At 35.8% G+C, this 27,904-nt stretch overlaps 1 protein-coding gene across 2 annotated transcripts in view; it reads left to right on the forward strand.

The window, feature by feature from the left end:
* Positions 1-27,904, forward strand: part of DLC1 (DLC1 Rho GTPase activating protein) — a 220,144-nt gene that overhangs the window by 76,066 nt on the left and 116,174 nt on the right. For both annotated transcript variants that reach the window (XM_082051724.1, XM_082051725.1), the window contains exon 5: positions 12,440-12,473. In XM_082051724.1, the coding sequence (XP_081907850.1) occupies positions 12,440-12,473 (34 nt within the window). The remainder of the gene's footprint in view (positions 1-12,439; positions 12,474-27,904) is intronic.

Here is a 27,904-nt window from a genome sequence, read left to right on the forward strand (position 1 = left end):
GTCTGTGTAACAAGGTTGGATCCATCCTTCCTGCATGCCTCTGGAAAGGTGTGATATGATTGCAGAGGTCTCTCTCATTCTAATAGTTCCCATGCATGATCAGTTCTTTTCTAGATATGTGAAGATCAAAATTTGCCCTGAACAAGTATGCCTGCAACTATCTTGCTTTAGTTTTTCAGCAAAATAAGAACTAAAATAAAACCTTAGCCTTCTTTACATCACCTCTAGGCAGCAGAACAGGATGATTATCCCTAGTTGGTCAGGGGTATTCAGAGGACAAAGGACAAGCTGTACTTTTTTCTGGAATATTCATCACAAATGGAGATAGGATACAGAGCAGAGAGGACCAGTAATGTTATGGAGACCCTCATCTCCTATTTAGCACATACTATCAGTGTTAAACCAATCTTCAGGAGGACTCCCCAGACATAAATGGCAGAAATATTGATTATTTTTCCCTTTTTCATAATTTCCTAAACAAAATATGCCTTTTATTTCTATCAGGGTTCTTTAAGTTAATTTACTAAATTAATTTACTGCTGAACCCTTATGATCTACATCCTGAATATTTTAGCCTTCTTGAGATTACTTATTTGAAATGCATGATAGATAACTCCCTATAAGACACAGAGATCAGACTAGCTGCTCTGTTCAACTTTGTTACGTGTGATTTCTGTGATATTGGATCCAGGTGGGTGGAAATTTTGAGCTGCCTTATTAAAAAAAAAAAAAAAAAAAAAAAAAAGAGGAGGAAAGATCTGTAGGTTGGCTTATTTCTCTCTCTGCCTGTCTTTTGTACTGACTACTAAGGGTTATTTTCCTTTCAGCAGCTGCAAGGTGATGAGCACTCTCCACTGCCATCAGCATGTTTATTCTTAAATTGAATCACAGGCAAATATAAAATAGAACTTCCATTCTATACTTCTGTCTTGAGAGATATAACAAGTTTTTGCAACTTGCTTCATACACAAACTTCCTTCCTTATTGAGTTTGGCATGCAAACATCGAGTTTGGAAGTTCTAAAGTACATGGGTGGTCAAGGGTAATGCATTCTTTTATTCTTTCCAATAAAAAACAGGCACTGGTAGAAGGATTGGTACAGTATTGTTGTTTTGTTTGTTGGCTGGGTGTTTCATTTTCACTAAGCCATATTTCTGGTTATGTTGCTGCCAAGACACAAGAAAGAAATATTTTTTTAAAAAATCTCCCCTTCCTGTGGCAATTATGTAATTTAAATTTACATAGAAAACTAGGAACTAATATGGGTGGATTTAAAATTATATATTTATCCTAATCAGATAATTATTTTAATAAAATCTTTTATTGTATGAAGTACAGCTATTTTCTCAGTCTGCAGACTAGCAGAGTAGATTTCTACCTACTTTCAAAAAAACACCTACTGTTTTCATGTGCTGAAAAGAGATTTGTGGCTTTCTTTGCATCATCACTAGTGGTCAGGAATATTTTTAAATACTTGAGAAACATTGGGTTTAGGGGAATTGAGTGTGGACATAAGATTCAGTCAAAAATTTTTCTGCAGAAAAAGTTTCATACTTGTAACAGTTCTTCTTAACTAAAATATAGAATAGTTCAAACTTTCCTTAGAGGACTGGTAGTAGTATGAAAGCCAAGAGCGTACTTGGACTCTTGTGTGCTATTTCCCTCTGGAAAGTTTTGAAACCTTAGAAACTGTGAACTGCATTTTTGTAATATGCCACACAAAGTCTGGAAAAGTTGGAACAATTCAGAAAGAAATGGTACTATTAGGGTGTGATCCTGGGGAAAACCAGAAAATGCCCAATATTTCACAGAACTGGACCCACTTACTACTCTCAGGATCTGCAGCGCATCTCTCTGCAAGCCTGAGTGAGATTTTTGTGGAAATAAAATGGGAACACAGACACCGATGAAATACTTCTTCACTTAGTGCCTGCAGAAACCAAAAATAAAAATTCAGAATAAAAAAATAAGGTGATCCTGAAAGAAGACCAATTTTAGAACTTCTGCAAAAGGAAGGATCTTAAAAGGACTGTCTTCGTCAGAAGTGTAGCAATAAGTAAAAGTTTTTAAAGAAGTCCTATCTTTTAATAGTTGTTGTTTCACAGATTCATAGAATGGTTTGGGTTTGAAGACACCCTAAAGATACCTGGTTCCAACCTCCCCGTCATAGGCAGGGACACCTTCCGTTAAATCTACTCTTTTTCAGTTTAAAGCCATTACCTCTTCTCCTACATGCCCTTGTAAAAAGCCCCTCTTTAGCTTCCTTCTAAGTCTCCTTTAGATACTGGAAGGCTGCTATAAGGTGTCCCCAAAGCCTTCTCTTCTCCAGGCTGAACAAACCCAACTCTCTCAGCCCGTTCCAGCCCTCTGACCATCTTTGTGGCCCTCCTCTGGACCATTCATGTCACTGACAAAGATGTTAAACAGCGCTGGTGCCAATATCGAGCCCTGAGGAATGCCACTCATTTGTAATATTTGTAACTGGCACAAAGATTTTCCAACTAGTATTCTTGTTCTAATACCAGACCATGACTATCCCCAGAGGTCTTGCTCTAGGGAAATTAATAGCTAGCCTGTCATCTTAACCATGCAGTGAGATCATCATGACTTTAACCTGCAGCACTTATGGCTGAGCCTTAAACTGGCCAATGGAACCCAGCATCCCTTGCAGTCAATTGCAAAACACCCCTCCCTCCCCGCCAGGCTTTTAAAATATGTCAGCAGCATAAGAAAAATTTTACAGATGTATGAGTACTTCTATTGCTTGTTGGATTATGATGACATCAGGGATCCTAGTTTGACAGATAGTACCTAGGAATAAAATGGTATTGTTGCATAGGGGCAGAAGACAGGTAGTGTGTGTCTTATCTGTGCTGGTGTCTGTCCATATAGGTATATAGTACAAAATGTTAGCTCAGACTTTACTGAATTAAGCAAAGCGTTGCCAGTCCCTGAAGAAATGGAATAGGATTTGGTCATATCACAAACCTGGAGTAGTACTCTTACTTGTAATACTTCTAGATGAGGAAACTACATGACAAATGAAATATATATTTCTCTGGCTTGTTAACTGTACCACAGGAACCAAACTTTTGGTTATATGAGCAAAGGAAACTCAGTTTGACCAGAATTTAGATATTAAAGTAGAAATTGTTATCGTTTGGGTTAGGGCTGGTTGGTTGGTATTTGTTTGTTTGTTTGTTTGTTTAATTTGCTTTGTTTGTTGGGGAGGTGGGGTTTTTTTACTTAAACAAAAAAGGGGTATTTAGTAACAAACACTTTAGCATAAAACAGCTGTGCAGATGAATGTTTTGTTTTCCGAAGAGGTTTTTCAAGGGCTTCAGGTATTTTTTAGAACTTTCATTGTTGTATTTGGATTAAAAAAACTACTTTGCATCATTTCCTTAGGCCCTTTTAGGAGACAAAGCTCCTGTTTCTTTTCCCAGTGATAAAGCAACTTCTCATCTTTACTTGTTACATATTTTTATTTCTTTTTTCCGTCTTTTGGAAAAAAGAGAGTTGTTTTCATATATGCAATATCTTTCCTACTTTAAAAAAAAAAAAAAAACTATATATATATTCTCTTGAAAGAAACAGAAGTTCTTTAATTAACTAAAAAGCAAGTTTTCTTACTTTTTCACCCAAAAGATGTCTTTTCGTTTTACTGCCTTTATCTGTCACTCATAAACTTGACAAGTGCTTGAAGGGTAGCACACTAGGTATGCAGAGAGCACTCAGAAGAACTGATTTCATTTCAGCTCTCTTTCTCGTGGATAACCTAGAGAAATACTGGCTTAGTAAGATCACAGCAATGGTGTTTGGTGATTTTTAAGCTCACACTCGCTATGCCTGTATGTTGGAGCACGAACAAACCAAGATTCCAAGACTATGGTCAAACAGGCAAACAACACCCAGGTAGCATATTTTAGTGTTTATTTCCCTCCTTTCTACCTCATTCTACCCACAACAAAGCTCACTGTCTTGTATGCTTCTACTCCTTGACATTGGTCTTCTCCTTGTAAAAGCATAGTTGTCACATTTAGCTGACTCGGTGATAACTTATTGAAATGCATTGATTTGGCACTTACTTTCCTATGGTCACCTCTGCTACCTTCCAAAGTTAGATGCACTTCTTTTCCACAACAAAACACCCCACTGACACTCCCAAACCTATCACTGTTTCTATCTGGCATGCTACTCATCTTCTCTCTCCATCATTTCATTATTAGAATTGCTATTATGTGACTCTTCAGCTTACTGAGCAAAGAACTATGATGTTCTGCAGAAAGAGTTTCATTACAATAGATGTAGCCTTTGTAGTAATTTATTCTTTTATGCCTGGATAAACCTCAAGGTCAAGAGCCTCCCTGAGGATCTGCTTTTGATCCTTTCCCACCTGGTCCAACAAATGTAATATCACAGTGACTGAATTCACATGAGACTGTGAGGATAAGGATTTGTGCCAAAACATACATACTAGGTTTTTAAAAGTAGTTTCTTGGGGTTTGCTTATTTATTTATTTAGAGAGAGATAACTCTGAACAGTCGTAGCAGCCTGCTGCTGCTAACAATGGGAAGAGTAGCCGGCTGGGGTTACCTGCAGAGATTGAAGAGAGCAAACTTCCACAAGATCAGAGTGTCAGCAGGTGTAAATAGTTGCTGCAATGCTTTACACCTGATTTTCTTTTTCAGAACATAAAGCTGAACATGATGAGATCTTCCTTGACCAGCATAAATACCTATCCTTCCTATATAGTATTCAAGATACCCGAATATTGTTTTATTGCTGCTAACGTCAGTGAGATCTGAATCCAGGACACTAACACTAGTGGAATTCAAAAATGTAGACAGCAATCAACCATTGGATTTGGGCTGACCTCTCAGAAAGATCACTAGAATCAGATTGCTCATTTACATACCTGATGATTTATGTTGCTGGCCTTTTCTCAGGTCACACAGCTTCTGCCTTACAGTAGACTCTAGCATATGCAGCAATGAGATGAACTTCTTGATTTTAATGTTTGCACCCTTCCAAATTAGTAAGTGTGACTTGTTTTTCTTGGGATGGGGGGCAATGGGCTCCTTTGTTTTCTCTGAGGTGGCTAGGGAAAGTCAGGAATAATAGGATTTTGTTGTTTTTAATTTCCTCTTTTACTCTATGAATACATGCTCAAAGGAATTAGGTAGCTTAGAGTCATCATTTAACAAATTTTACTTTCTATCATCACATAATTTAAATATTTTTTCTTTACATGAAACATGGATTTAGTATAAGTTTGTAAGTTTTATATATAAGGAGACGAGAAAAGACTGAAATTAGCTGGGATTCTTGTTAGCCATGTAGAAGCATTGCCCAGATTTAAGAGCTTTAAGGAAGAAAATCACATTTGTAGATATTACATGATGTTGAAACAAATAGGAAACATGAGACTTTAATTATCTTTTACTGCTGCCTTATAGAGCTGGGTGCCCTCTGATTCCCAAGTAGCTCTGCTTTGCTAATGTTCCAGGGTTTATTGATGTGTTTGTTATTGTAAAAGGTTTTATAAGATAAATGTTAGCTAAACAAATTACTTCTGAGCTTGGGAAAAAGTTCTCTATGTGTAAATGAACTCTAATAGGACCTCTGGTGATTGATGAAAAGCATGAGCTCTCTTGGGGCTGCTCTAGTTTTAGAAGTAGTATGTCACATCTCAGCTTTGGTGTTAACATTTGAGTTATTTTTTCTTTAGTGAAAACATACATATGTTTGGTGAAACTGGAGGAAATACAGGTTTTGTTATTACCAAAAGCTATTTAAATGTTCCTTAACATTAAACTAAAATTTAACTGACCCCTCTTGCAAGTACTGTACGTCCACCCCAGTAATTAAAAAGCAATTCAAACAGAAACAGAGTTCCATATCTGGTGAACTTCTGGGAAGTATCAAAAATAAGTTTATTTTACAAAACTTTTTTATTCCAAGTCTTGATATGCAAAAAGCCACGGTCTAACAATTACTAATTTAAAAAAAAAAAAAAAAAATCATTATTACATTTCACAGAATGTGCGATGGTAAGTCTCAGGGTATTTAGGAACTTGCAGCTGCTGCTCTGAAGACTTTAACATTCCTACAGAGAAAGGACTTAATTCTATATTATGGCCAAATTCTACTTAATGGTCTGGACAAGCTGCAGACTGGCTCGTCTTATCTGTCACATAAACCAGCTGTATGTGGTCCTGGCAGATTTCAGAGCATTGAGAGCATACCCTGATCTATGGAAACTATAATACCAAACAGGGCACAAGACAGTTATCCTGCATTTTTGTTTTGCACTTCCAGTCCAGCAAGAGCCACACTCTGCCAGCTGAATGACAAAGAGCAGGAAGTGACCAGACCACCCCAAGTGCAGGCTCTTGGCAAGTGCCTCCTGGAGGGAGAACAGCCAGCCGTCCAGCACTAACTAGAAGGGGTCTCTGTGCATGACCTCAGTGGCATAAAGAGGCTCAAGCAAAATGAAATATCTAGTCAGAAAACAAAGTAGTTGGAGAGAGGCATACAGCTGACTGGAGGAGGACATATGCAGGCAAGCATACAGCTTTGTACTTCCGCTAGAACTAAATCACAGAATCCATAGTGTTCTCAAAAACTTAGACAGAGACCTCTGAATGTGACATTAATTCTTTTTAAAAATTGAGTTAATTGATGCGGCTTTATCTTTGGGTGGGTTTTAATTGCCTTCTGCTCTACTTTACTAATTGCGATCTTTAGTAAAATGAAAGACGACAAAGAAGAAAGACCTTGCTACATTCTCCTTCTAAAGCTGATCTGCCCTAAAAGTTGATGGATCTATTTTTCTCTTTCCTTATCCAGTTGGGAAAAAGAAAAAAGAAAAAAAAAAATAAAAGAAAAAAAAAAAAGGAGGGGAGAACTGGAAATTTATTTTAAAAATTTACAAGTTTAATAAAATAAGGTTTTCTAAATAATTGAATAATAGACAAACCTTTCTTGGGTTTTCTTCTACATGATTGCTATGATTTCTGTTCAATGTTAATACCAAAAGATTAGTCTACTTAAAATTAATTAGTTTTTTTCAAAAGGGTTTTTTCTACATGTCTATTCTCTTAATCTGATTCATAACAATACAGGCTTCGTTTTTATAATAATCAGAATTTTCTGGTAGAGATATGAATTACATATTTTTTTGTAATGGGAATATAAGTAGAGGAAATTCCCAGTTATGGACTGTGGTATTTCCCTAATTTCAAACCATCTGAGTGACTCTGGATGTTTTTCTTCCATAAAATAATCCAGTTAAATTCAACTACTACTTATCCAAATTAAGAAAACTGGAGCATACCTTCTCAGTAAAATAAAACATCTGTTTAAGGACTCCAGATGATGCAGAATGTACACTGTTTGAGAAATTAAATAATGCTTAAAAGTTGTTTGCTATCTGAGTGGTGTTGACTTCAGTTTTCAGGTACAAGATTGCCCTTGTTTACTAGACTAGAGAGTTCTCTGTCATTTGGTTCATTAGTCCTCCCTTGGTAACTGTATATTGTGTTGATACTACCTCCTTTCTCTCTTATCATAAGCTCAGTAACTCACTCTTCTTTAGAGGATTTTAGATTTCTGTGTGTTTTAATCATTTGAGTATAAAGAAGACAACAGAGATATATTTTGATCTACATAGATTATTTTTTTTTCTGGCCTTAAAGTCAATGATCCTATTTAAAAACTCAAACTAATATGCATTTTTATGTTTGCAAGCTCTGGAGGTTAGTATTATTTATGCTCTTAATGTGATGTAAAGCTTCCAGTTTTTTAGAATAGGAATACGGTTTGGTCTTGAAGCAAATAACTTCAGCAAAACCCACAATTCTTACTAAAACTGTTTTGCATAAAAGAAGCATCCACAAAGGTGAGAATTTAGGCCATGATTTTTCATGGTAGGAATAAAAAGTGATTACCATAAAAGCACTTCCAAAAATAAGGAGGAGGATTTATAAGAGCTTGAGCTCAGCAAGAGTTACCTGCTCATAATTATCATGAAGGCTGGATTTTCCTTTACTAGTCAGATCCCAGTATGCTAATGTTTGTCCCAGAATTTTATTTTCATACTGGACAGTAGATATTATCTCCACAGTCAAAATTCTAGAAAAACGTTTGCAAGTCAAGATGTATCAGATCGTAAGCAAGGAAATATTTCAGCATGTCCATTCATATACACAGTTGAAAAAAAGGCTGGATAGCTGACAGCCTTCTATGATGGAAGGGCTTTGTAGAATATCCATCACAGCTGGATGACAGTATTGAAAATGTGATTCTCGTAATGCCAATGTACTGTATCTTCTATAATAAAAAAAATAATTAAAAAAAACAATAAAAACAAACAAACAAACAAAAAACACCCACAACACTGGAAGTATTATTCTAGGGAGAAAGTGTGGATTTAATGGTTGTAACATAAAGATGCTGTATGTCATTTGCAAAATTGAAATATATACTCACTACCATTGATTTATCAGATACTACAAAAATAAACAGATTTCACTAGATCCTTATGTGAGAAATAATATGTGACATGCTTCTCTACAGTAACTTTGCTGGTTAGTAGAAAACTTTGCCATTTACTGTGGCCTTTTGCAGACAAGTCAGTCATGATAGTCCTGTTCATGTTTTGTGAGTGCAAGGAACCAAAAAAAAAAAGCCATTTTAGTTCTATTCACAATGGCTTGGTCTAGAGGTTTGGAATCGGTATAAATAAATAAATAAACATAGCTTTGCATTACAGTTAAGGGGGAGACAAGCTGTGTCCAGGTCAGCCTGGATGTGCCTCAGCTTTTCACAATGGCAGCCTTGCAGCTCAGTGTCTTCTCACAGCTGCTATCAAATGCATTCTGTCTTCTTTGCAGGTAATGCCTCCTTTTTCCACCACCAAGACACTGCACACATCTCTTGGATATGCTGCTTCTAATCTGGAAAGCTACAATGCTAATTTTTTAGTCCAACTCAGAGCTGAAATATATGAATTTTGACTCAGTAATAGAAGGAAGCTAATTTGGGGAGTGAGAAGGGATTCTTTTCTCTTTTCATGCTGAAGAACTGCACGTGCCCAAAATGAATGGTTGCTGTTTGAAATTACGGGCTTTTTTTTACATATTTACTTCTCTTTCCCATTAAAATATTCTTAAAAGCTCAGGGGAAAAAAATATAGATATTTTGACTTCGGTCAAACAAAACTTTTCATTTGTGCAAAAATTTTAAGTTTTGATTTACCAGAATTTTCCACTATTTTTTTTTTTTCTCACTGGAAGACAGTTTTTCCACCTTACTTCTAATGAAATTCAAATGAAGTGGTTATTTATCCCAGTATTACTTTACAATCATATTTGCAGACATATTTTTACAGGGAATCAGTTGCAACACAGACAGGATGTATACAAAAATTTTCAATATGACATTCCAAGTAAGGTGTTCTTAGAGGTTTTTTGGTAGGCTTTTTTTCTCTCTCTCTCTCTTTTCTCTCTCTCTTTTCTCTCTCTCTTTTCTCTCTCTCTTTTCTCTCTCTCTTTTCTCTCCCTTTTTCTTTCTTCTCTTTCTTCTGCTTAGAGCACATACTATTTAAAATATAAAGAGGAGCCCGACTTTGGGGGAGTGTTTGTTGAAATCTGTGAGGGGGGTGAAAAAAGGGCATGAGCCTGCTTTTTTTAACACATATGAGACCTGATAATGTGGAAACTGTTTGTCCAGTTCTTTAGTTCTTTGAGGACAGTGAGAAAAAAAAAAAAAAAAAAGTGAAGTTACAGTGAACCCATCTGGCTAAGCAGGAAAATCCAGTCTAATTGCTCCATTGCCAGAAATGTTAAATCACTTCCTGGGAATGCAATTCATTTGGAACATATGGAACTCGTTGGAAGAAGGTCTCCAGAGAATTCAAAACTGTAGTTGAGATGAGAGTATTTCTCATAAGTAACAATCATGTTTTCCCACTGGCCAACATGTAAGCAGTACGTGTAGCTGTATTAACAAAAAAATAAACCAATAGTAGGACTGTCTGAGATCTTGTTGAAGAAGATTCGCTCATGGTTTATTTTAAATTTTCAAGAAATGGTATGTTCAAATAGGACTTCTTTTTTACCTCAGCTTTTAAGTAGCAATAGAACATTCTGACAACATTTTTAGATCATTTTTCATCTTGATTCAGCAAAATTACACTCTGTTTAGAAAAAAAGACATTTTAAAGTGTCATCCAGTATGTCTTTGTACTTTGTGGACAAAGAGCATAGTTTTCTGGGATGTTTTTTGGTTTGTTTCTCTTTGTTTGTTTTAATCAGGGACTTTACATTTATTATATGCTTTAATAAAATAGGAAGATTTACAATTTTTCTTTAAACTGAGCAAATATAAACCTTAGACTAAAAATGTGATATATGTATTTGAGTTCTCCTCAAATTGTAAAGCATTAATGTGTAAGAAAACCTCATAACTGTTATGATGGATTCATAATTTGTAAGTATGTTATAGTGCCATGTACTGAATCAAACATTCATGTTATTTGCATTCTTTACAATGAGAAGAATAATGATATTCTTTGGAAAAAATATGCTTCCTATTCTGTTCTAAAGAAAATATTTTACTTTTATTAATTTGATGTTACTATAAGAGCTTTTTTAGAGATAATTTCTTTTTTTTTTTTTTTTTACTTGGATTCACGTGACTTTGAGAAAATATTTGGTTCTTTGAAAATAATATACTTTTTTCTTGTGCTGTTAATCAATAAGACCAAATCAGTTATTCTAATTTTAGAAGCACATGAGAGAAATGGAACCAAGTTTTTTTGAAAAAGCAGGCGAAGTCTGATATCAGGAAGAAGAGTGGAGTGAGGCAATAAAAAGAAATCTCTGTATTTATATAATGTACTATGGAGGACGTGGAGTAGTGAAAAACGATGGTGACAGGTAGCCATCTCTGTATGAGGTCCTTCTCCTAATTACTCTAGAAAAACATATATACTTTGTGGTGCTATAATTTTGAATGTATTTCTTTATCTGAAGCATTTATTTGTCTAGTAGCATTTTTCTCCAAGAACAACTTGATTTTAGAACTCTTACTTTTGGTAGATTGTATAATCCACATTGGTCTCTCTAGCATCAATCCTAATGAATTGCTGCAAGGTTGCTGTAGGAACATAGGAAGTACATTTATCTGCAAACCTCACTCTGGCTTTAAATTGTCTGAAGCTTATAGTGTTTTTTCATCCTACTTAACAGAAGTAATAATTTTGTGACTTGTACATCTGTCCTGAGGCCTTATGGCTCTTTTTGTTTCCATCTACATCTTTTTACCTGGCTTAAACACGGTAAACAACAACCTTTAGGATTAGCATCTAACATATATTGTCTAAGACATTTTCTATTGGAAATTTTGTACAAAATATCATCCAGGAAATGCTATAAAATGTTATTTTATCAAGCAGGACAAATGGAATCCTGAAATCAGATTTTCAAAGTCTTTTTCAGGAATGCTATACCAAGTCTGAAACTGGCTGTTTTGTGGTTTCTGTTTATTGCTCCCCTCTTACTGTGAAATTTGCAGCAGGAAAATCTGCTGAACAAAAGCTAAACTGACAGGAGTGAAAAGGATGTAAAATTGATACCTTAACTCACATGGCAGTTCTTCATACTTTGCATACTCAATCCAATTTCTCATTCAGCCTTTATTATATTTATCAATCTGTACAGTCTTTAATTCTGTTTATAGGTGTACCACATAAGCTCCATTCTGCTATTTATTCAATCTTTAACCTACTTATTTTAGGAAAAATACATTCAGAAAGTCCTTTTGCTTTAGTCTGAAAGAAAAGCATAATATGAAAGACTTTTACATCCCTTGCAAAAACCCCACAGTTTTCCAAGTCTAAAAACAATTACAGTCGATATGAAAACACTTCTATTACTTGTCTCTGAAAAACTGTTATGTTAGAGAAAAACATACATTTGAGCCTGACTCCTAACTATATGGAGTCAGTTGCAGATCTCTACTTGAGGTCTGCAGAAGAAAGATTTGGCATTTTAGTCTCATCTTCAGCCACACAGTTTTTGTCTGCACTCCTTCAGAGTTATTTAGTAATTTCCCAATGGAATTTTGTGGGCATGTATTCTAGGATGACTATTTCAAAATGCAATCATTGGAATATTTTTAACTCCATCTTCTCCCTCCTCTCCTAGTTGGTTTGTTTGTTTGTTTGTTTTTCAACAGTAATTGATTTCATAATAGACTACAAGCCACTCAAATGGGAACTGTATGTTTCTCTCCAGAGTGCTTAACACAGTGAGACCTCAGGTCTTTCTCAGACCTTCCGGATACTCGCAAAATCTACCTTAAGATTTTATAATGTTTCCCTAATATTCTTAATTTTTTAATAGTGGTATATTTATTTATTCTTTCTTTCAGGCTATGCCAGTTATTTCAGAGAAGGAGAAGGCTGGTGAGTAAATATTTACTTGTTTTCTCATTTGCTTGTCTTGTGGAATACAGTGTTACTTAACCAAGTGACAAAAGATGGGCTTCAGCTGTGGAGTTTTGAATGTGCACGGTTACAGACTTGATGAATGTCTGTGTAAAGTTTATTAATTGTTTTCTGAATATGATATTTTCTCTTTCTGAGAAGCAGTCCAGCTTTGTGTGTGGTACTAAGATGTTTGAATCTATCCTAAAAAGGACTCAGTTGAATTTCAGCTGTGCCTTACATGTCAGGCTTCCTCAATATACTAACTTGTTATTTCGATTTAAAATCTATTGTGATTTATTTGATGTCTCAGTTAACAAACATGGATGCCAATGAGTTTGTTCAATTCAGTGGAATTTGATGACTTAGTGTGAACTTTACTGTCTGTCTTTAAGTACGTTAGGAAACTTCATTTATCTGGAGTATTTCACTGGGGATAATTTTTATTTTAGCTAAGTACTTCCAGGATATTGAAAGGTTATTTTTCTGTTGTTTTCTGATGTATGTGCTTTCTGAACACTATACATACTTCAGTGTTGGTATGTAAAACCTATTAGTGACTGTCTGCTAGGTGCTGTCAAATGCTTGCATTGTCATGATAAACACTAGGGAACACTCCACTCTTAGCACAATAGATTTCTAGAATCAATGTTGTTTTCTTCTTAATTTTTTTAAATGGTAGTTTGCTACTGTACTTCAAATATAGCTTGAAAAATAGCTTAAATATCCAAATGCAATCTACAATTCTGATTTATGCCTGATTTTTGTTGGTGATATTTTCTTGCCTTATTCTTCTTTGGATTGTTTCTTTTCATTTGCTTACTAAGGGAGAGAAATAGATTAAAAGGAAGTTTTTTGAGAGAAAAGCTACAGTGCCAATCAGTTCTGTAAAAGCTATGAAGTTGTCTGGTCAGGGTGTTGTTATTTTAGCTGTTGAAGTTCATAGTTTCCAAACTGTGACCTATATTTAATAAGCATTTTCTTTATAGATTTTTCAGGTGGCATTGTTTGGTATTTCTTTTTCTGAGGCATTTCCTATTTAGCCACATCCTTTCAATTATGTCCAAACATGCAAACTGATTATAACTGACCCTACTACTTGCAGCTAATTTCAAATTCTTTGTCAAGCAGCCATGCAACATTATAGGGTTTTGTACATCTTTAGTAATTATGTACCATAAACAATTAAAAGCTATCTGAAAGTAATTAAAAAATCTTCAGGGTATAGTGATTTAATTTATACTTAAAGAATAGAGCTGAAACAAGTGTTTGCTATAGCTAATGTCTTGTTAAATCAGAAATAAAACTCAAAGCTCTATACTTACTTCTTCAGTGTCAAAACTAGCTGTGACATCAGTGTTGATGATGGTATGAAATAAATGTATTTCTGACATACGCTTTAGAAGTTGTACATATGCATATGAATTGATCTCTCTATTCCTTCTTCATGCCTAGACTTCAGTGTTATGTTTTTTGTGAACAGCATTATATTTAATGTTACAAATATATAGGTGGAACTTTGTGCCATGTGGAGCCAATTTGCTGACTTTTCCATGTACATGAACATAAGCTAGACTGAACATAAATATTTTGGCCTTTTAATCGCTTTTGCATTTTATTCAGCTATTTGCAGCTCAGATGCTCACGAGCTTATGATGGGTTTTTTGGAAATATTGAGCATGCATTAGGGAGCTGATTATTTAAATCAGGCCTATTGAATGAAGTCCCATGGTTCTATGGATAGTTAGTGCTATTTTTTTCAAATGTGGTTGGATCTTGATTCAGACATTCGGCTCTCATGTTTTGCAATTTAACTAAACTTTGTTTGATCATTGCTGCTTATGGCTGCCCAGGTAAATGATATTGTATAAGACCCATGAATGACAAAGCTGTATGTAAGGTGCAAAAGCCTTCAAAAAAAGAACAAAGCATATTTCTATGTCTACTGCAAAAGAACAACACCAATATTAATTTTTGTATTTATTTGGAAATAGCAGCAATCTTACTCTTTCTAGATTGCATTATTACAAACAGACTAAAATATATTGCAAACTATTAGACTGATGATGATAACACAGTAGGCAAAGAGATTGGCTAGCATTGCATTAAAATTAAAAATAAACTCAAAATGTGCAGTCAAACATATTTTCTTATTTTGAGAAACTGAAGTAAAAATTTCTTGTAGCTCCCTCTTTACTACTTAATATTATTTGGCTTAATCTAGGACTGGAATGAGAGGTACAAGAAAGTAGAAATGCTTTAATTTCAATATTTCTGGTTCAGAACTCCTAAATACATAAATAAAAACCTGGTTTTACAAGTCTTTCTATTCTGTTAGCTCCAGATATTTTCATACTTTCAAATGCTTTTCCTATAGGCAATGAAACTTTTAGATCCTTAAACGGACAAAGTTGCTTAAGCAGCTTAGAAGTTCACACATAACTGATTATGTTTATAGCAGCTATTAATCCTTGGAATTAAATATTTTCGCAATTTATGTATTTTCCAACACATGGTAAATTTTGACTACCTCATATACAAACTTTCAGATGGAGTACTTAAAAAAATACAAAAACACATGCACACACTCTATGTTTAGATTTAGAGGATAGCCAAACATAATCTGAAAACACTGTTTCTTTTGTCAATTAATAACTCGAGAGTTGCATAACCATTTTTTTACAGTGGAAAGTGTAGTAAAACTGCAATTGCAGAGTCCTTTTGGCAAAAACCTATAAATGATTAGCATATTGAGCAGAACATCAGTCATGCCTAACTGTTTATGCTATTGCTTCAGGTTGTGCGAATTAGGACATTGCCAATGAGGTACTGTGGCATCAGCTATTTCTGAGAAATGCATTTTTAAGAAGTCTCAATATTGTTGACATTTCTGGCAGCGGTCGAAAAAATCTTTTGAAATAACTTTTTAAGGTAAAAATTAAGTTCAAGCAACAGGCACAGTCAAGGAAGCCAAGAGATGACTCGGGGCTGGGATTATCAGCACCTGAATCAGGAGCATAAGCCAGCAACCACCTTCAAAAGACTGTTTTACTCAGATGCATCTGTCTTTTAAGTAATTTATGTATCCTTGTGTGTTTACTTACCTTGCTGACTGTTGAGATTTCTATTTTCAAATTCTGTTCACGAACTATGAAGAAATTTGATTGGTGAAAGTTTCATCTCACCTGTCAATAATGACAGTGTCTGTGTCAGAGTTAGTGGTATTGGTTTCATTTAAAGGCTAAAAACAATCAACATATGAACCTTTGGTTCACATATATGTCAGCATTCAGTTTACTGATGTGAATCACACACGAGACCTCAAGAATAGTATTGATTAATTCTCCACCAACTGTAAAGTCAAGATGGCTCCTAACATAGATGCCAATATTCAGTACAAGGAATCCACTGTGAGGTTCCTAATTCAGGGCTAACTTCAGTTTCTGGAACAGTGTTCGCAAAACAAAGGTGAAATGACTATAAGTCAACATTAGAAGTGTTGCCTAAGTCTCTTTGTGGACCTACTTCATGATTTCCCAATTTATCCTCAAATATTTGTAGGGAACAGTGAACTCTGTGACTTGGAAACATTGCTACAACAGAGCCAGTGGGAGGGGTAGAGTGAATATCCACATCTGGTCAGGGACTAGCACAGCTTATTTCTCTTAAGGTGGTGAAACTATGTGCTATCACATAAACAGGGCAGAAGGTTTAGTCTAGCCCTAAATAAATATTAACACCATTGGTCCATAATGTTCAGAATTATAATAAATACTTTTTTTTCCCATGCATAAAACAACTGACCTGTGGTATTTTGTTTTAATACACATTTAGAAGAGTTGCTGCTCTAAAATTAAAATATGGTTTAAGTTACTGAGTACTGCATTTTAGTTATTAATTACAAACTTGGATCAATTAAAAAACATAGAACACATGACTTGATTTAAAAAAGCAAGTGACACTACTTATCTGTAGCAGTAAAAATTCCTTAGCATGACAGCAAGCAAACGTGCTTTTCAGAGCTTTCATGATTCTACCAGAATATTCCCTCTTGCTTTGAAGATATACTGTAAGAAAAGTGTATAATCTCTTTGGGTAAATCTCAGGACTCTCTCTAACTAGTAGGTTACAGACATCTATTTCAGCACAAATTAAAAGTGTCAGTCTCTCACATGGAGTAGAACAGATTTGATAGCCCATTTCTCATCCATGTTTTGGTGATCAGCAAGCAAACAGGAGGACAAAGTTGTAAGCACAAAGACAGAAGCCTCATTGGATCTATGGCTAATGTAAAGCGTTTGAAAGCTCTCCAATGTTAGTATTTCTATATAGGCCTGGCAGTGAACAAGTCTCATTTCTTTCTGTATCTCCTCTAGATTTCTGGTATAGGTAGTATTTAATAAAGTACAGGCTCAATGTCCTTTGGTGTTCATTTCCCGGGTTGCCTTTGATTCATGAGGAAGACAAATACACAGACTATTAAAGGGACCTTAACAGAAGGGTATTTCCTCTTGCAGACTTTAATTGTTGGTGTCAGGCAGCAGAGGACACTTGGTGCTTGGCCTCATGGTGAGATGAGCTGCAGAACACCAGGTGATGGAGTGATGACAAGGTGGGTCGAGCCCATCTGTGAGAACTCGCAGTGGGAGGACCTTGAAAAAACAGTAGCAACAGGTTCACTGGCAGTAAACAAGGCACATAAAGGACCAACTGCTTTGCACATGAGGTAGAGCTCATCTAATTTAACTGCAGCTCTAATCAAAAAGTAAAAAAAAAAAAAAAAAAATTCTCCACTAGAGTTTATGAACGTGTTCTAGATCCAATTCTTTCTATGAGCAGTACCCACTGGATGCTCTGTTTTCATAAAGTCATTAGAGGTTCATCTCTACATAACTTATTTTGAACCTAGAGCAAGCATTAAAAAATTTAATCTCACCAGCTACAGGATATCAGTTTCCACAGAAACTGGAAAGAAATGCAAGTTAATTGGCACAGTTACTAGTTTTCTGGCTCCTTTACAATATCTGTAGCCAGTATTCTAGAATAACCTGGGCAAAATTAATTATTAATAGTTTCTTTTTGCAAGTAATGTATCAGGTTTTAGTAGAACAGTCTTACTAGTGTTTTTGTCAGACCTTAGTAGGAAGTACCAGTTCCCATCTAGGTAATCGCTCCTTTAATGTTCATGTTGCAACAGTTATAGAATTTGCTTTAGCTGAGTGTTTGCCTTCTAAATAAAAATATCAGGTGAGCACTTGCACCTCAATCTGTCATACTAAAAAACAGTTACAGAAACTCTGCCAGAATATGCATGGATGTCTGCCAAACACTAATAATGCTAATAAATATATTTTTATTTCACTGTCATTTATTTCATTGCTAGAAAAAAAGGTTTGTGATGCTAATAGATAATGAAAACTGACATTTCATACCAAGATTTCTGATGAGTTTTAGTTGTTGGATTTTCTTTATATTTTTCTAAATGCAGTAAAATAGCCAATGTAATGATTTTTGGTATTTGACTTTTAGTGGCTTATTAACCACACACTACCATATTTGTTCTTCTGAATAAATTACTTCACTTTAAAAAGTCAAATCATATTCGCTATATGCATTTGGATATAAACACACAAACTTTAAAATGCACGTAGCACTGTGCGAAACCAGAGTCTCATTAATCTAAAGGTCCTGCGGCCATTTTCTTCAGGTTTTGGAGGAAAGTGTATACCCTGAGACTGCAGCTTTCCTCTGAAAGACTGCTTAAAAGTGTGCTAAATTGACTGGAAGCAGGATGGCCTCTAAAACTCCTCATGATTGTCTGTTGTATACTACTGTCTTGAGTCTTAAATAGTGAAGCGTAGGCCCAGGGGGTGTGAATGTGCTCTGAGGGGGAACCAGCAGTCAAGAAGGCTGAATACCATTGAAGAAGAAGAAAAATGTTCAAGTCCCATGCCTGAACAGGAAAACAAGTGGAAGGCTAAAACAAATTCCATTAAATCATTGCATAATAATAAAGTACATCTGAAGTATCTGAGAACTAACAGAACCTCTTGTGCATTGAATTCTTAAATATTTAGCCAGCTTCTGTTTTCTTATTCTACCAGCTGTCACCATGGACCTGCTTTTATACTTCTTTGGAAGAGCTTTTTAAATCAAAATATGCCGTTGTTATCTTCAAAGGCATTTAATTTTGTTTCTTTCTTTAATGTAGTCTCATCTGTTTCGATCTTTAAAATACTTAGAAAAGCTTAACTCAATTATTTCAGGAAAATAACAAGGATAGACAATTTTTTTTACACTGCTTTGGTCCATATAATGCACTTTAATGCTTTTCTATCTATGATATTTGTCTAGATTCTTTGGTGATTGTGTTACTTGTGGAAACAACTTTAAATATTTCCATAACAAATATTCAAATGTTGGTATTCACTTTAGAGAAAACAAGCAGTGCCTCAGTGTTTTATATTCCTCTGGTGAGCAATTGAATTTTTATTTCTTTGCTGGTTTGCTGTCTTCAGTTTTATGTTAAAATTACCTTACTCTAATCAAGATACCTTATTTCACTGATAGGAATAAAGACGTATATAGTGCCAACTGAGTGGTTGCTGCTGGCCATCACGCTAAATCTTTAAGCTGTCCTTTTTCTGTCCAATCCAATGTGTTTTTAAGGCAATATATACTTCTCTTGCTAAGGCAAAATTTTAATACAGAAACTATGTGATTAAGAAAAAAAAATAGGCATTAACATTGAAGTCTTAAACATATTTTGAAGTTAAGAATATGTTTCATCACAAATTGGTGAGTTGTAAGAATGTCTCTCAGACTTCATCACCTATTGATGAAATACAGTTAAACAAAGGATAACTCTCTTGAAAGAGATCTTTGGAGATCCCTTCTCCAACCTCCTGCTCACATAGGACCAACCCTGAGGTCAGACAAGGTTGCTCAGGACTTTATCCTGCCTGGTTTTGAAAACCTCCAAGGATGGAGCCTGTGCAACCTCTGTAGGCTACCTACTCCACTGCGGTACTGGCTTCATAGAGGAGATCGTTTTCCCTATGTCCAGTCTTATCTTTTCTGGTTTCAATTTATGTTGTGTCATCCTCACATGCACAATTTGAAGAACATAGCTCCACCTTCTTGTTGACCTCCCATAAAGTCTTCAGGAGCTGCTGGTAGGACCCCAAAAGCCATCTCTTCAGCCTGCACAAGTCCTGCAGCCTCAGCTCAGAGGCCAAATGATCCAGACCAGCTTGATGGCCCTCCTGGCCTTATTCCCTTTTATAAGTGTCTTTTTGGTATTGGGAGGATCCTGAAACTGGACTCGGTATTGCAGATGTGGTCTAAGAAACCCTGAATAGCGGGGGATAATCCTTTCCCTCAATTTACATGCCACGCTTTTATTGATACATCCCAGGATGCTGCCAGCTCTCTTTGCTGCCAGGGCACACTGCTGGCTCATGCTCAGCTCGCTGCCTGCCAAGACCCCAGGGCCTTTTCCATAGAGCTGCACTCCAGCCAGTTTTTTATCGTTAATTTATCCACCCTTCCAGACTGTAAAATCCTGACTTGCAAACAAAAATATTGTGGGAAACAATGTTTCATGATTGAGCTCTTGTTGTCAAAGCAGAATATACACTGGAAGGCTTATAAATTCATTACTTTCAGCAAATTCAATTTAGTATTACATTATAACTAATTAAAATGTGCTCACATTTTAGAACACCACTATACAGACTGTAAACTGATACTCAGTATATTCTGGCTAGTGTCATATATTTAATCTTAATCAAGTTGCTTTTCAGTATGAAGTTAGTTATCAGTTACACAGTCGTTCAGTAGCATTTATATTACCCCGTCCAGATTGTGATCTCTTATTATACTGGACATCAGAAACATTCCAAAAGAGGTAGCCCCTGACCAAAAATAGCTTTTAAATCAAAGCAAACCTGGACAAGTTGTTCTTCCTTTCCTTTTTTGGTTATAACAAGAATAACAGAGAATGGTGATAATCAGTTAATCAAGTTATTTCTAGCCTAAGTTTGTTCAGATGAAGTTCATGGTAGAGAATTATTTTGATTCAGATTAAATATAAACTAGTTCACTTGGTCGTAATTGATACTGACATGTAATCATTAGGCCCTGTTTTCCAACATAGTGATGTGACTGTTGGTTTGGAAATCAGGTAATAGGCTTTTTTTTTTTCTGTGTCCAGAAAAGGAGCCAGCTTCTCAAAAGCTGAGGTGCCCAGAGCCAAATTTTAAAATTAAATTTTAGCTACATTTTCATAGTTATTTAGGTACCTGAAGATGAAAAACAAGCTTTCTGTTGTGACACCTGCTAATTGCATATAGATTCCCAGTAAAGGTTACATTTGGGCAGTAAAATCTGCACATGACACATAATTATAAAGATACCTAGTCATTTCTGAAAAATATAATAAGGTCTTCTTTACTTCTTTAGGTTCCTAGACAACATGCAAAACATTTGTGAGTTTATATTATGCTCCTGTGTTCATATTTTAAAATAGGATTTGGACTGCTAGGTTGTTTCAGAGTTGTTGAAGATGAACCAAAGACTTGAACAATTTTAAATAATCTTTAGTATGAAGAGCTTAGAGCACTTCAAAAAGTCTGAGAAGATAACTTTTCTCTTTTTGCTTCTTTTTGCAGAGGAGTAAGAAATTATTTCAGTCCAGATCACCTGGGACATGAGCCTTACTCCACAAAGCCAGCACAGGGCTTTGTTGTTTATATATTTTAGGTACTTACATGCACACTTTAAACTCCTGTCTTATTAGAATGAGAAGCTCCTTTTCACAAATCCTTAGAGAAAAGAAAGAGCTCTTTGATGTTTGATGAGAAGTCATGCTTATTTACATTCCTCTAAGGACCTGCTGAAAACTCAGGTGAGAGACACCCAAAAGCACACTTTGCATTAGGCACACCTGGAGGCAAAGTGTCTTCCTGATGTGGAACCGTCTTTGGCAGCACAAAGATATGGCTGTATGTAACTGCAGAGTCACAGGTTGCTCAAACTGTTTGTTTTTTTCTTAATAGATGCTGACTTGTGCTCTGAATGCCTTCTGATTTTGCAAGTGATGCTTGAGAGAATTGCTGTATCTGCTTGTAGTATGTTCAGCCTAAGTGACTAGATATTTTATTACCTGTAAACTCAAAGATACTAACCAGATCTGACTAAAGGGGGTTTTCCTTATTCTGAAGATTTTTTAATACTTTGTGGTATCTAGTCATCAAGTTTAGCCATTGTCTCGAATCTCCTCTGCCAACACTCTTGTGAAATTAGATTGCTTTTGTATGTATTAGGAAGTGGCAATCAAATACCGATTCTCTAGCATGTGGTAGGTGCCATTGGTCTTTAAAATGTACCAGCGTACAATTCATGTATAGAAAATCAGTCAGTTATCTCATGTAATTTCTTTATTTCCATCTTCAATCTACCTTTGTGTTGATTTTGACTATTAGTGAGTCTCTTCTTCATGACATTTCAAATAAAGAAAGAACTAAAAAACAAGTTTATTGATAAACACAACTGCTAAATGGCCTATAAACCATAAATCTGCAAGGATTTATCCCTGCAGGTAATCATTCCAGTCACATGAATTTCAACTAAGCTTGTAAGCAGAAGTTTGCAAAATCCAAATCTAAAATGATTTCTCTGGAAGTTTCTCTGGGTGAATAGCCTCTTTAGTTCAATTGGTAGGTATTAATTTAATGCCCAGTCTACAGTGGATTCAATTGCTTCTGCTGCTGTACTTTGGCCTAAAAGAAAAGGAGATACTTTATAACCAATTTCAGAATGCTAGACAGGTACATCATATCTCAGTAGGCACCTATAAGAAGAACTGAAAGGCAAAGTAGAAAGAAACCAGGGATTTTAATACATGCCAAAAAACAGGCTTGAAATTGGAGAAGAGCAGTTAAAATATCTGTTAAAAGGCAGGGAAAAAAAAGAAATAAAATAAACCACTGCTTGTTCCAGGCATGTTGCCTAATTTACAGTGTCATCCTAGAATCAATGTTTCTTCATGTTGCAAGGAAAAAGAAAGATCGAGACTTCTGACAATAGTTTTTTAATCTATTATTTGACTTACATAGAGCTCTGTGGAGAAAAAAAAGCCCATGCTGACACTAGAAAGATTTTGGTTTTGTAGTTATCGTGGGAGGCTCTCAAAGCAGGGATGAAACTAAAGAGTGTTCAGAGAGTGCCAATGACTTATTTTGGAGGTATAGCTCATGCTAACTCTTTGAGTGGAATAACATTTTTTTTTGTGCCAGTACAAGTGTGCCTTCGGCTAGGCTCTATATCATATTCGTAACTGATATACTCGCTCTGGCAAAACTTTGAAGTGTGTATCAGGTTAATCAATTTTATCAGGTGTAATTTCATCATTATCAGGACATTTGTGGCTGGAAAATGACTAGGAAGTTGAAAGACACTCATGGGAATAATCTCTAGTTTTCCTAAAATTGCTTTTACTCTTTTAGATGAAGATCTCAGACTTGTAGGTTTTATACGGATCACCCTTACAACTTAAGTCTGACTCTATGTTTTGAGCATGGATTCAGACTAGAATTGGTATGAAAAATGCCTTTTAGCAGCTATTCTACTACCTATTGCAGGATCAAACAAGAACAACGGGTCAGGTAGAAGACAGTGTTTCTGGCACATGAGTTAGCACAGGATCACTGCTAGCTTGGAAGCAGTACTGGCTTTTTCAGTCAGGGACTCAATATCTGCTATTCCAAAAGTAAATGTTTTTGCACTTTTTTTTTTTTTTTTTGGTCTCCCAGTACAGTAGTTGTTCATGTTTTATTACCCTGTGTGCAATTTATGTGCAATTGCTTGTCTGTTCCTGCAACATAATGAGAGGACATCAAATAGAGGTGGCACATTCAAAACAAACAGGGAGAGGCATCCATCCACACAATCTGTAACTGAACTGTGAGGCTCCTTGCCCCAGCAAATTACAGATGCTTGAGTTCTATATGGGTTTAGAATTGTCTATACAAAGTAATGACAGAAAAATTGATTAGTATAACCCTTTACCCAGTGAAATTAATGACAGTCTTACCACTGATTTTCATAAGATTTTCGCAAATCATAACCCTCTCTGTACCAATTCAAAAGTTGCCCAACGTGTCAAAACAGTATTGCAATATCTTCAGTGGATAAGTCACTATCCAATTATTCAATATGTTTTTAATGTGTCACAAATGGCATTTTGTAGTAAAAATGTATTGAATGTTCAGCCCTAATACAAACAATGAATATAATTTTATTACGTGTTTCTTATGTTTTGTAAAAGGCATGTATTTCCTCCAGGAAACGGTACCTGCTAAATGTCATCAAATCAAGAATACTATATAACTTATACAGCAATAGCAAAAGTCCCCTACATGTTATGAAACTTTCTAGCAATAGTCAGGGAGACCTTAAAATTTGAAGAAATCAATGAATGATCAGAAAACCGTAAATCAAAGCAGTTCTTCAGCTGAATAAATAGCAAAGAAAAAAAAAAAAGTATGGTCATCTCTCATAAGAATATAAAACCGTAAACAGAAACAAAGGCCATACTAAAAACTGTATATGTGTGTGTGTGTGTATATATATGTGTGTATATATATATATACACACATATATATATATGCTGTAGTTGTAAGCAAAACTTTGGCATCATTTTGTCTTTAATAGGGAACTGGACATTGAAAAACTTAACCAAGAAAGGTTCCAGTCAAAGATGATGCTGCATATATGAACTTTTGCAGTACATTTCTAGGGCATTTCCAGAGAGGCAATGTATGACACATTAGACAAACTAAGAGGAATGAGAAACAGACATCTTTTCATAAAGCAAATCTAGATTAAAATCTTCAGCAAAGTAAATTGCATTTAGTTATATTAAAAGACTGAGAGATAAGAAATGAGCCATACTCTTTTTTCCCCACAGAAAAATCATTCTAGCTTAAGTAAGTTAAACTGACTCCACTGATCCATAGAAAGAATTCCACATCTGGAAAATCTTTGCTACATCTGTGTTGGGGTTTCATGCTTTTTGGTGCTTTTTTCACCAGTTCCCATGACTCTAACTTAAACCTCTCTCGTATTTTCTTAAATGCATTCCAGTTCAACTAAAGACATAGTGATCATTTCATTTCCGGAGATGGGTTATTTAAGCTTCCTTACCTGTTTTCCTTAAACCAAGCAAAAGAAACCCTTAAAAATAAAGCAACATTTAAAAAGAAAAAAAAAGTGTCTTTGTAGTATTCTGCAGTATAGACTGAAGTGAGATTGAGAGTTGTAACTGTCAAAGATAACAGACAAATAAATCTGGCCTTATCATAGATTTCCAGCTGAATTTAGCAAGTAGCAGCATGCACGATGTTGCTGAGACACACTCCAGCACCAAAACTCCCTGTCTGCCATGTACCATGCAGCAGCAGCACTGCTTGAAATCTAAATTGTATTGACTAAACCAGTACAGTGCAGACAACCAGAAGAGAGTTGGTTCCTATATTCCCTTATAGTTGTTTCCTATATGGTGTTACACAATTGCTTAAAAATGCTCTTTCTCTATCCATTTAGAAATCCGGGAGATGGATTTAAAGATCCAACGATAACAAAGTACCACAAACAAAGTACTTCCCAAAACTGGGAATTTCCACACTTAAAAGAGCTCCGTGTTGAATCACATAGGTTTGTTTCGTTTGTACTGTCAGACGAAGGTACAGGCTAAAGGATGCTCAAACTTGGAGTGCACAGCCAGCAGCCAGTTACCAAGGACAGAAGGGCACCTCATACAAGAACTCAGTCACACTGCAGAATTTCTACAACTAGGCAGGACATGGGCTCAAGTACTGACATGCAGTTATCCCTCTTGTCATGCTTCCCAATTTATTTTTTGCCCAATGCTATCTGGCACTTTTCTAGACAAGACCTGTGAACACCTTCAGAGATAGCATGGACCAGGGACTGTTTGAAAACAAGAAGTAGAATGAGGTTCATGCTTACTCGTATAGTGAGGTCTTGATGAAAAAGATCAACCTGATTAATTAATTTTGGTGTTGTTTGTCTACCCCTAACTTCTCTGGGTTTTATCCTTCCTTAGAGGATTCAAATATGACTTTATGAGCAAATTGCTTTCTCGGTGGGAACACCTTTAACCTCTTGCTTCCCAGATGAGGTTTGGGAAGTGCAATACCTCTTCTAACGCATGGAAAATATGCCACAATGAGATTCTAGCATAAGGGTTTGAAATACTGCTTTCATCTAACTCTTTTCTCTGCTTTCATTCCTTCTGACAAACTACCTTCCAGTTTTACTGAAAAGGAAATTCTGGAAATTAATTATTTTGGTTACAGATAAATGGGACTGGTAATTCTTCACTTTTGCCTTTTAACCATCTAGCTACCATTCAAGACTAATTAATTCGGACAGAAAAAGGAAAAAACAGTGAGCTAGAAAATTAGCAGTCTTGCTGCTCTGTTCCACGTACCTGGAGAGTGGAACTCAAATGACTTTCAGCTGCCTTTGTGCTTCCTTAAATCGCAGAGCCAGGTAATCTCTGGAATAACTGCAGAGAAGAAGTGTGGCAGAGTGCCCTGGCAGGCAATAACAAGCACCCCAGCTTATGCTTCCTGGAGAGCAGCAATTTGTAACAGGGGTTGCTGCCCCAGTGCTTCCCCTCCTCTGGGACAAGACTTTGGAATGGGCAGAGTTATGCCGAGACATGCTTAGCGCTTGTTCCTCATGTGTCAGTACCAATCGTATTTTGGATAGCATGCTGAGTTAAGTGGAAGTCACTGTAGCCATCATTATAGAGTGAATACAAAATTATTATCTGCATGAGTGCTCTCTCTATCAGCAACCTAACTACAAATTGATAAAACCAGGGGAAACCTTATACCTGTGTGACATAGAAAAAAGAAGCTCAGGGGCAGGGCTCCACATTAATTTGGGAGAAAACAGCCCTGTTTAACATCCCAACCCTATCAGCAACCTACCAATGTCCTTGACATCAGGATTTGCTTTTATTTCCAATGGACCTTTGAACAGCAGATCTCACTGATAAGCACCACCAAATTTCATTGATTCAGTCAAGTGACAGCCAAGTGAACTCAAAAGCAAAATACTTTCCTGAGCCTGCAGCAATTAGACACTTATCCCTTCATAAAACTGTCCTTAAAGAAACAAGAAAAGTGTGCTATATTCTTAGCAACTCTGGTTTATGCTGCAAATAGCACAAATTTTGGAGTACACTTTTTCTCATAGAATTGAGAAATCCTCTTTCTGCAAAGCTTGTAACAAGACAAGTTCTGGTCATCGTGCTAAACAGCCTGATTTGTTAAATATTGGTGTTTACCACTGAATCTTTTTAATTACTAGGGCAAACTACAGTTGTAAATTGTCATAGGAATTTAGGTGCACTGTAGTTTAATTAATGAAGTGTTAATGGCCTTCATATTTCATCAATCAAAAGATTAACTTCCTTGAGCACAAAAAGGCTAGTTCATATTCCCAGACACAAAAAAAATCCCTACATTAAAGTGGAGAACATGTTTCAACTGACCCTTGATATGTGTAACTCAGGGATAAAATACATTTCAGAGGAGCAGTTATCACCAAACCAAAATTTATAAACTGCCAAAATTTAAATTAAGGCTTATTCTTAAGGAGCATCCAAATAGATTAAGGTAAGAAAACCAAAGAGCCATAATTCTACTCTCCAGCGATGTTAAAAAATACATATGCTATTATGACTAGACTGTAATAGTATCTGTAATACCTAATTATAATTAACTGATTTTGAAGGTGCAATGCAATTTTTTTTCTTTCCTTCGTTGCTTGCTCTGGATCTCTGGAGAGAACCACTGCTGAACTTCCAATTTGAACTCAGTAAATCATTTCACATCTAACTCTGTGAGGACACACGCTACTTTGTAGCTTATCCTGCAGTGCTTCATGCTAAAAGCAGCATAAACCTATGAAGAAATATGCCAAACCTTATACATTTTTGAGACTTTGTTAAATTCCCTATGCACACTTCTAATTTTTACTGAACTTTATGGAACTTCCTGGGTTTAATACCCATATGAGTTCCATTAAAAATAGGGAAGCCATTCCCAATTTCAACAGCATTTATGAGGGTTGAGCTGGATTCCACTCCGCTGTACCCTCCAACTCTACTCTTCACTCCAAATCCTTCTGCCTTTATTACCCTACCACAACCATATCCTGAGTGTGTTTACTCGGATTTCTCAAAGAAGATTGGTATAGTTGCCTATATGTGTGTATATATATATATATGCCTAATATGCATATACATGCCTCCAAGTCCAGAACTGATCCCAACTTTCTTGTCAGACCTCTGGAAATGAAGTCCTGACTTC

The sequence above is a fragment of the Streptopelia decaocto genome (assembly GCF_964273445.1).
Source record: "Streptopelia decaocto genome assembly, chromosome: 4".
NCBI lineage: Eukaryota > Metazoa > Chordata > Aves > Columbiformes > Columbidae > Streptopelia > Streptopelia decaocto.